The sequence below is a fragment of the Solanum dulcamara genome, chromosome 11 (genome assembly GCF_947179165.1).
Source record: "Solanum dulcamara chromosome 11, daSolDulc1.2, whole genome shotgun sequence".
Lineage (NCBI taxonomy): Eukaryota > Viridiplantae > Streptophyta > Magnoliopsida > Solanales > Solanaceae > Solanum > Solanum dulcamara.
Genome location: NC_077247.1, coordinates 37,916,121 through 37,927,145, shown reverse-complemented (window position 1 = coordinate 37,927,145; position 11,025 = coordinate 37,916,121). Strand labels below are relative to the sequence as shown.

General features: G+C 31.9%; 1 protein-coding gene across 1 annotated transcript; it reads left to right on the top strand.

The window, feature by feature from the left end:
• Positions 1-986: 986 nt before the first annotated feature.
• On the top strand, positions 987-3,375 carry LOC129875015 (cytochrome P450 81Q32-like). The gene is made up of 2 exons (XM_055950446.1): positions 987-1,853; positions 2,761-3,375. The coding sequence occupies exons 1-2, from the start codon at positions 987-989 to the stop codon at positions 3,364-3,366; spliced, it is 1,473 nt and encodes a 490-aa protein (XP_055806421.1). The 3' UTR covers positions 3,367-3,375.
• The last annotated feature ends 7,650 nt before the right edge of the window (positions 3,376-11,025 follow it).

The following is an 11,025-nucleotide window of genomic DNA, read 5'->3' as shown; positions in this document are numbered from 1 at the left end:
TCCATTAGTTTTCCTAACAAAAATAAATTAATTAGAATCTCGTCGATTTTTTTTTTAAAAAATAATTATTCCTCTCTTATAGTGAGCTTTTGTGTTGCTGACACTTAGTCTTGAGATAATTTTAATTTTGCATTTTGTATTTTCTTTTAAGGAAGATTTTGGATTTTAAGACTAATTACCTTACTGTTTATTTTTTTCAGTATTTTGCGTTTTGTATTTTCTTTTAGGGAAGATTTTGGATTTTAAGACTAGTTACCTTACTTTTCCGTATTTATTTATAATGTTGCCGTATTAGCAAAGAGTTAGCTTACCTATCAACGGTAGAATAGGCGCCATCATAATCTTAAATTTTGGATCGTGGCAATAATATTCATGACCAAGACCCTTTTATTTTACGTAAAATATTGAGATAATACCTAAAAGAGCCATGGTCAATACTATATTTTTACGGGTTAGATCATTAAATGGTTAAAATGGGTACCTTTTTGTTTCTTAAAAATTTGGCATTAAATAAAAATTTCATTTCAATAAATTTAATTAAAAAATTAATTAAATAGATTGAGTGAATTTGTAGGTGAAATATTAATAGTTGAATGACATTTCGATTACAAAATAAAGTTGACTGATTTTCTAAAAGAAATACTCATAATTAAATGACCTGAGATATTATTTTAATTAAATTTTCAAAATTTAATCAAATTTGACGGTCAAACAAATATTTAATTATAATTTTTCAAAATTTTATGGCAGCTAAATCACTAATAATGTTTCCTCATGCCTTATTCAAGATTTAATTAATTAGATGTCAGAGAAGAAACAAAAGAGAGAATCAAAAATAACAACGAACAAACACGTGAAAGTATTTGATTGGCTTGTAGAGATTCAGAATAAACGTGACTTCACCTAGCCTCCTATATAAACTTGATGAATGTCCCCTAGTTACAGCACTAATTAACTAGAGAAGATAATTAAGTCCGTTGAAAAGAATGGAAATAGTTTGGTTATTTTCACCTCTCACTATTTCCCTATTGTTTCTAGTCTTCAAACTTGTGTCATTGACACTAAACAAAGATAACCTCCCACCAACCCCAGCACTTAAGTTTCCTATAATAGGACATCTCTATATTTTGAAAGAACATATACATCGCACCCTTGAAAATCTTTCTGAAAAATATGGTCCTATTTTCTCTCTTCAATTAGGCAAACGTCTCGTGGTGGTGGTATCATCTCCATCCTCAGTGAAGGAATGCTTCACCAAGAATGATATCGCCCTTGCCAATCGCCCTCCTTTAATGATCGGAGGATACAACTGCACAACAATCATTGATTCATGTTATGGCGACCATTGGCGCAACCTACGCCGTATTTGTGCACTTGAAATCCTCTCCGTTACTAGTCTCAACAAGTCACAAAACATTCGACAATATGAAGTCAAGCTTCTTTTGCATAAGTTGTTCCAAAGTTGTAACGATTTTGGTACCATTTTTGAACTTAAGTCCAAATTTACTGAATTATCATTTAATGTTATCATGAGAATGGTATCTGGAGACGGATTTTTCGATCAAGATAAAGGCAAGGCAATATATTTTCGTGAGCTTATAGATGAGTTTTTTAGCAATGGAGGTGCATCAAATGTAGATGATTTTTTGCCTGTACCATTTGGTTGGATTTATAAGTTTATTAAAAAGAATGCGCTCACGCAGCTTGGTAAAAAATTGGATGAATTCTTGCAAGATTTAATTGATGAATACCGTGGTGTGGAGAACCAAAATACCATGATTGATAATTTGCTTTCTTTGCAAGAATCGCAACCAGACTACTATACTGATGATATCATTAAAGGAATTATATTGGTAAGCTTTCAACTCTCCTGCATCCTCATATATACTACACAAATATATATGTGTACCCTTTAATTATTATTTGTTGGGAAAAAGGGCATATATACCACTCAATTTTACGATTTAGAGCAGATATACATTTCTTTAAAAAAATGATGCATATAATATAAATATCCTCGTTGTTTAACAAATTATGCATATTTATTCTTTTAGTTAACAAACTGAACTTTAAAAAATATATATCATAAAATTAATTTTTAAATTTCAAAAATGTCATGTGACATAAAAAATTAGACCGTCCATTTTCTTTACCCCCCTACAAACCTGACCTAGATCCAACAGAACTAAAAAAAATCAATCTTTTTTTATTAGACCCAACCCAAACTCATTTTATGACAGAGTATAAGAGGGATTGGGTTTTTTCATTTAGGTCGGGTCGGGTTGGGTTGGGTCCAAGTCGGATCTGGATGGGGTGATTAAAAAAAATGGGTGAGGTAATTTTTTAAACTACGTGGCATTTTGTGGAATTATAAAGATTTTTTTTTTAATTCAATAAATATAGATTTGTTAACAAAAAGGTAAATATACATCATATATTATGCGTTAGGGCATATATGCACCATTTTTTAAATGGAAAATATATCTAACTCAAAATTAAAAGATATATTTGTCCATTTTCCCATTATTTATTTCACTTGAGCACAAACATCAACAAATATACCTAGTACTTGGCAAGCGTACTCCTAAGAAAAAACGAAAACAACAAGCTGAACAAAGAATTAAATATTCCAGTGACATGTACTAATTATAGAGTAAGATATTGCTTGATTTGATTTTTCGATTAAAAATATATACTCCATTAAAAAGTTGTAGATATATCCATGATATTTTCTCGAGATGTAAGGTTCAATAAACGCAGGTCATAGTGATTGGGGGAACAGACACAACGGCTGTGACTATAGAATGGGCAATGACACATTTGCTTAACCATCCACAAGTGTTGAATAAAGTAAGAATTGAAATAGACAACCATGTTGGTACTGATCGTTTAGTTAATGAGACTGATTTGCCCAATTTGAAATATCTTCAAAGTATCATTTCGGAGACTTTCCGATTAAGTCCAGCAGCACCACTGTTAATACCCCATCAATCAGCTGATGATACCAAAATAGGTGGTTTTGACATTCCGCGTGGGACGATCCTATTGGTGAATGCTTGGGCTGTTCATAGGGATCCGTTGGTGTGGGCTGACGACCCGGGAAGTTTTAGACCAGAGAGATTTGAAGGTATCGAGGTGAAACCGTGGGAGTTACTGCCATTTGGAATGGGAAGAAGAACATGTCCAGGTGCTGGACTTGCTCAACGTGTGATTGCTTTAGCTGTTGGAACTTTAGTTCAGTGTTTCGAGTGGGAAATAGTTAGCCAAGACACCGATATTGCTGAAGGGAGTGGTCTCACTCTCGCAAAAGCTGAACCACTCACTGCAAGGTGCAAGGCACGCGATATTGCTTATGCAGTACTTTAATTTGTAGAATTGCCCAACATCTTGTTTGGCTGGTTGTTATTTATCGTTTAATAATGTCTCGTACTTGTAATGTGGGACACATCTTCTCTAAGTTGGTCAAACTATAAAATTTCAATAGTTAACTTATAATCTTGGATTTTTCCGTCATATCTAACTTAGATAACCTATATTAATTTCTATATCGGATATTATTATTTACTATAAAAAATATATTGTTTCGATCCATCCATTCCAAGAGTGGATGTCTTTTCATATATGGCTCAAAATTATACATAGACCACGGAAAAAACACCCTGCACCTACTTAGGTTGGGATGGACTTCAATCTGTTGAAAAAGTAGGATTTCACTTAAGGATTTGTTATCCCTCCTGTATTAAGGTTGGTAAATTAGAAACAATAAATATGAAAATAAAAAATAGTATTCGAGTCCACAGAATTCACTGTATCCGAGGTTATGGATTATTTTCTCCCAAGATAAAACGGATAAACTATTAAAGAAGTAGCGGAACCTCAAACTTCAATAATTTCAGCGAACTCAAAAACCAGCAACAAAATCACACAAAGACTCAACTTTGTTTGAAAGAAAATATATCTGCAGAAGAAGGAGAAATTTTATGTTTAAAATGAGAGGAAAATCCTCTATTTATAGACAATAAAGGGTAGTGTGAACATGTGTTTATTGTGGCTTATCGGAACAGACACAATCCTTCTCAAAAGACACAACCTTTCAGAAAAATTGCAACTCTTTTAAAAAAGTCATAAAAAGGATAAGAAGTGATAGAGGTGGAGAGTATGAATCTCCTTTTGCAGAAATATGTTTGGAAAATGGAATCATCCATCAAACTACGGCCCCTTACTCACCTCAATCAAATGGAATTGCAGAAAAGAAAAATCGAACTTTAAAGGAAATGATGAATGCCTTATTTATAAGTTCAAGTTTACCGCAAAACTTGTGGGGGGAAACCATCCTTACAGCAAATCGAATCGAATACTCAATAGAGTTTCCCATTGCAAAACACAGTCTATTTCATATGAGAAATGAAAAGAAAGAAAATCAAACTTGAAATATTTCAAAGTGTGGGGGTGTTTAGCCAAAATCCAAGTTTCTAAACCTAAGAAGGTCACAATAAGACCTAAGACTGTGGACTGTGTTTTCATTGGATATGCTACAAATAGTAAATCATATCGATTTTTGGTTCATATGTTTGAACATTCGGATATTCATGACAATACGATAATAGAATCAGATAATGCTAAATTTTTTGAGCATATCTATCCGTGTAAAACTAGATTTGAAGTATATAGTGAAGGGTCTAAACGACCTAGAGAAGAACCAAAGGAGAATGCACCTAATAAAGAAAATCTAAGGCGTAGTAAACGTCAAAGGACATCTATTTCATTTGGATCTGATTTTGTAACATTTTTTCTTGAACATGAGCCTTAAACATTCAAAGAAGCTATGTCCGCTGTGGACTCATCTTTTTGGAAAGAGGCTGTCAATAGTGAGATTGATTCAATATTGAGCAACCATACTTGGGAATTGGTTGATCTTCCTCCAGGAGACAAACCTTTGGGTTCAAAATGGATTTTCAAAAGAAAAATGAATGTTGATGGAACTATTGACAAATATAAGTCAAGACTTTTCGTCAAAGGATTTAGATAGAAAGAAGGCCTTGATTATTTTGATACATACTCACCTGTAAATAGGATTACATCCATTCGGATGTTAATTGGACTAGCTGCAGTATATGGCCTTTAAATCCATCAAATGGATGTAAAAATAGCTTTTTTAAATGGAGAATTGGATGAAAAAATTTACATGGAACAACCCGAGGGCTTTGTGGTTCCTGGTAAATAAAATAAAGTTTGCAAACTTGGTAAGTCACTTTATGGACTAAAGCAAGCACCCAAATAATGGCATGTGAAGTTTGACCAAACCATGTTGATAAATGAATTTAAGATTAATGAGTGTGATAAATGTGTTTACATTAAACACACTCCAAACAAAGTTGTTATTGTTTGCTTATATGTGGATGATATGCTAATAATGAGTAACGACATTGCAAACATAAATACTACTAAGCGTATGCTTTTTAGTAAATTTGATATGAAAGTTGTAGGAGTTGCCGATTTGATATTGGGAATTAAAATTTATAAAACTTCTCAAGGTATAGCATTGTATCAAACTCATTATATCCAAAAGGTACTTAAAAAATACAAGTACTTAAACTTCAAAAGTGGAAAAATGCCAATTGATGTGAACCTTGATCTTGCTAAGAATAAAGGTGAAACTCAAGCTCAGTTGGATTATGCAAGAGTGTTAGGAAGTTTGATGTACATCATGAACTGTACACAGCCAGACATAGCTTGTGCTGTAAGTAAATTGAGTCGATACACAAGTAATCCCAACCAAAATCATTGGATGGCAATGAAACGAGTTTTGGGGTATTTAGAACATACTCAAAACTTTGCTTCACATTACAATAAGTATCCAACAGTTGTTGAAGGATATAGTAATGCAAATTGAATTATTGGGTGAACTGAAACTAAGTCCATAAGTGGATATGTTTTGACCATTGGTGGAGGAGTGATATCTTGGAAATCATCCAAACAAACATGTATACCTCTCTCTACAATGGAGTCTAAGGTTATAGCCTTAGACAAGGCCGGTGAAGAAGCAGAATAGCTTCAGAATTTCTTAGAAGATATTCCATTTTGGCCCAAACCAATGGTTCCTATATGCATACATTATGATAGTCAAAATGCAATAGGAAGAGCTGGGAGCAATATGTATAACAGTAAGTATCGTTACATACGACGAAGACATAATACCGTTAGGCAACTACTCTCTAGTAGAATTATTACAATTGACTATGTAAAGTCAAAGGATAACGTGTCGGATCCAGTTACAAAAGGCCTAACTAGAGAGGGAGTTAAGCGATCATCAAAGGGTGGGACTATGTCCGAGGACAAATTATCGTGATGGTAACTCTACTTAGAAGACTGGAGATCCCAAGATCTAGGTTCAAAGAGATCAAACAAAGTCATTGATGACGGTTCAACATTGTTAAAATAATTTTTATGATCCATTCTCATGATGCGACAATGTTTAGTAACAAGGATAAGGCATTAGGACCTTTTAATGATATCTTAGTTTGATACAGGGAATATCAAATGGTGTTTCTATGGGATAACACATTTAGATATCACCTATGTAAGTGTGAAGTATAAGCCACTTCAAGGAGAATCTTGTAAGGCCAGTTCTCTAAGCACTTATGAACCAAGAAGTGTTCATGGCTGAAACGAACAAAACAATTAGAACCAAAAATAGTTAAATGGTTGATTGTGTGACTTATGTTGTCTAGGTATACACCAAAGCTCGACGGTTCAAAGATATCAAATCTATCGATTGACGGAGTATATCCGATATGTGTTTAATACGAAAAGTTCAAAGGAAAACCTACTTATCCAGATGCAATTAATTCTTACTTACAAAATCACACAGTTTTTTATGCATATGTTTTAACAATAGTCATTTTTTCATTCATGTGGGGGATTGTTGGGTTTTAAAGGTGTGAATGAGAAATGAAAGATTGTGACTTTCTGAAAGGTGCAATTGTCAATAAAATTTATGAAATACTTTTTTCCACCACGAGATGGTGTTGACTTCATATCAAAATTTTTACTGTGAATCAATTCTAAGGGATCATTCCTTTCAATAGATTTACAAGGATGCTTAGTATACTTAGATTCAACACAAACTTTATATTTTGATTTATTGCACTCAAAATTAGGTAAAACTTCTAAGTTGATTAGTTCTCACAAGGTTTTGTAATTGACATTTTCCAAACTTTCATGCAATAAACAATTTGACTCAAGCAAGTAAGAATGACCAGAAATATTGAGTTTGAAAAGACCCTCCGTGAGATTAATCTTTTCCTACAAATATTTTGTTCTTATTTATTACAACTTTGTCAAATACAATCATTGTATAAAGTCAATACCTTGATAGTTGTTCTTTCCAAGAGGACCTTTCCATAACCTTCAATTTTGATTGTTGCAGAATTACCCTTGAACATGGTCTCATCGGATCCAATAAGAGCATATGAACCGAATGTATTTTAATAGACATGTATTTTCATGAAAGATCACAACATTTTAAGTGATACTTTTTCATAAGAGAACACAACTCTTTTGAACAAGTATATATATATATATATATATAATTTGATAGTTTCATACTAGTCATATCATATCATATACTAGTAAAAGAGAAACTCAACGACCAAAATATATAATCCAAGAATTTTGTGGGTGTAACATAATACAAGAATGTCATTCAATTTCATATCTTGTGCTTCCACATTTAAATTAGACACCAAAGTTAATTTTGTCTTTATCACAAACAAAGAACACCCATATTTTAAATATTATCTCAATTTTATTTTCAAGTATTTGAAAATAATTTTCCACATATTTGTTTTCTCATACTTTCAAATGTATACTATCAAAATACATATTGACAGCATAAACCTCTTTTAAAGATAATATTCTACAAAAAAAATTTGTAGTGCTTTCATTTCCTCTGACAATCTTTGCATATTGTCAAAGTTTAATTCACAGAGGCATTCATTGCAGGCACAAAATCATTAATTTTATGTCACTAGTATTTTTTTTCTTTTGTCACAATTAGACAGACCACTTAGTATTGAAAATACTAACACTAAAGGTTGCATCTTTGTATGACTTGTTTCTACTTAACAATGAAGTTTTTATATTCTTCAAATCATCAACTGAATGAACTTTGAATGCTGATGAAGTTTTTATGACTTCAAATCAATTTCAAATTCAGACAGAGCACAAAAAAGAGATTTTAATCTCCAAAAATACAACATTGTTTCTAGTTAACGATGAAGTTTTTACATTCTTCTAATCGTTTACCCTTTATATTCTTGACGAAATTTTTATACTCTTCAAGTCAGAATATTTATTCAAACATAGTGTTTGATAAATTAGTGAAGTTTTTTATATTCTTCAAACCAAATGCACAGTCTGATTTATTCGATGAAGTTTTTATATTTTTCAAACAAAAGAAGTAGAAAATCAAAAGATATTAGTTCCAAACATCAGACACAATCAAATTTCATACATAGTAGAAAACTACACAAGTTTTAGTCTCCAAAACAGAATTAGAAAATCATAAGGATATGATTTTAAAAAAACTTTCCTTCATTACCAAGTTTATTGGACTGACTTTAAATCTATGAATGGTAAATTCTATAGAGCTTCCACGTAGTCAGACCAAATAATATTTTCTTTTATGGAACAAATTTAATATTCGATGATGTTTTTTATATTCTTCAAATCAATATTAAACTTTTCTTTTCTTCTTCTTTTCTGAAAAAACAATGTCTTGCTATCTACATTCTTGGATTAAGATCCTTGAAAGATGCATCAAATATTGGATGTAATACATACAAAAGTATTTCTCTACCCAATTTTATCACAACAGATAATAAACCTTTGAAAATAGTTTGTGAAAACTATTAAGACAATAACACATTATTTAACTTAATCATCTTTAATTTGACAAAGGTTATGGTAAGAAAAAAAATACTACTTTTTAGTATCAAGTCTAAGATTCCTTAATAATGTACATACCTAGACATAGTAGAATTATATAGATACCATGACAATGACTTCTAAGATCTGTCGTGCCCCAATCCAAAAATCTCAAATACAGGAAAAAAATATTAAATTCCTTAAGATTGTTATCCCTCCTGTATTAAGGTTAGCAAACCAGAAATAATAAATATGAAAATAAAAAATAGTATCCGAGTCCACAGAATTCACTGTGTGTCCTTAAGGAATTTAATTCCCTCACTGTACCCGAGGTTATGAATTATTTTCTCTCAAGATAAAACGGATAAACTATTAAAGAAGTAGCGGAACCTCAAACTTCAATAATTTCAGCGAACTCAAAAGCCAGCAACAAAATCACACAAAGACTCAACTTTATTTGAAAGAAAATATATATGCAGAAGAAGGAGAAATTTTATGTTTAAAAATGAGAGGAAACTCCTTTATTTATAGACAACAAAGGATAGTGTGAACATATGTTTATTATGGCTTATCGGAACAGACACAACCCTTCTCAAAAGACACAACCTTTCAGAAAAATCACAACTCTTTTAAAAAAGTCACAACCTTTCGGAAAGTCACAACCTTTCATTTCTCATTCACACCTTTAAAATCCAATAGGATTTCATTAGCTTAAGCTAAATGGTTGACCTTGGATCTAATAGAATCCATGTTGGGACTATTGAACTTTGGATCACTGTATAAATTATTAAGAATATAAGTTAAACATTCAGAAGCAATCATAAAGAAAGAGGGTGAAATGGGGTCTCCCTGTTTGACTCATCTTTCTGATTTGAAAAATCTATATCTTTTTCCATTTATAATTACTATGTACCACATTTTAGACAGTAGATTCCTGATAGTCTGAATCCACTTCTTATCAAATCTCATCTTCTTCATAACAAAAACTATCAGGAAATGTTATGGAATTTTAGTAGCGCAGTTGGTTGACTATCTGAACTTTCATTTTATTGGTGAGGGTTCATTCCCCATCTTGTAATCCCCTCACCATTTCCTCTTCTAAATTTCATTTAAGGTTAGCTTTTCGTTTCCAGAAGCTATTCACCTGCTTATGAAATATTTATTGAAAGTATATATCCTAAGGATTATCTAGGAAGGTGTTGGATATTTTATAAATGGAATACTCTTAGCTAGCTTGTGTGGATCAGATTGCCCCTCATCTTTTCTTTGGCGTCTAAAATGTTGTTAAAATCACCAGTAATAGACCATGGAGCATAAATAATAGAAGTAAAAATTATCATGTATTCCAAAAGACACTCTCTATCAGCTAGTAACAATTGAACAATATCTACGAGTGAATACAAGTGAAATCAGAGTGAACGAATACAAGTGATAATACACGTGAAATTAGACTGAATGAATACAAGTGATACAAGCTAATAAAAATTGATACAGTAGAGCATCTAAATGAATACAAATGCAATTCAAGCAAATAACTATAGTTCCCTGTATTTTTGTTGTTTGTATCTTTGTATACACCCCCTGCATTTTTTTTATATTTCACCTTGGTTGTATTTGTTGAGCGAAGAATACAGTTGACAAAGGTTGTATTCGCTGCGAACGAATACAATTGACACAAGTTGTATTCGTTGTGCGGACAAATACAGCTTGACAACCGAATTTTGCTACAAATTGCATTGTTAATGAGCTCTCAAACTATATAGTGATTTCTGTAACTTTCTCTTTCGTTTAATTTTAAATCCATATCTACTATCTGTTGAATCCATTTGACTTTTATATATATTTAATTTCTTATATTTTGACTTACTTAAATGAAAATTTTGATTTCACCACTAGTTAAGAAGCCTATTTGCCAATGAAGTTATGTTGAGCACACAAACATAATTCTCTACTCCTTAAAAGATGCAAATGGGAATGTTGTATTAGCTATTGATAAGACATACATGTGCCTTATGAGGCTATGACAACCAAGATACATGAAAAATTGAAAATAATCAAATGTGTAATAGCGGTAATAAAAATACTGACTTTTGGGGA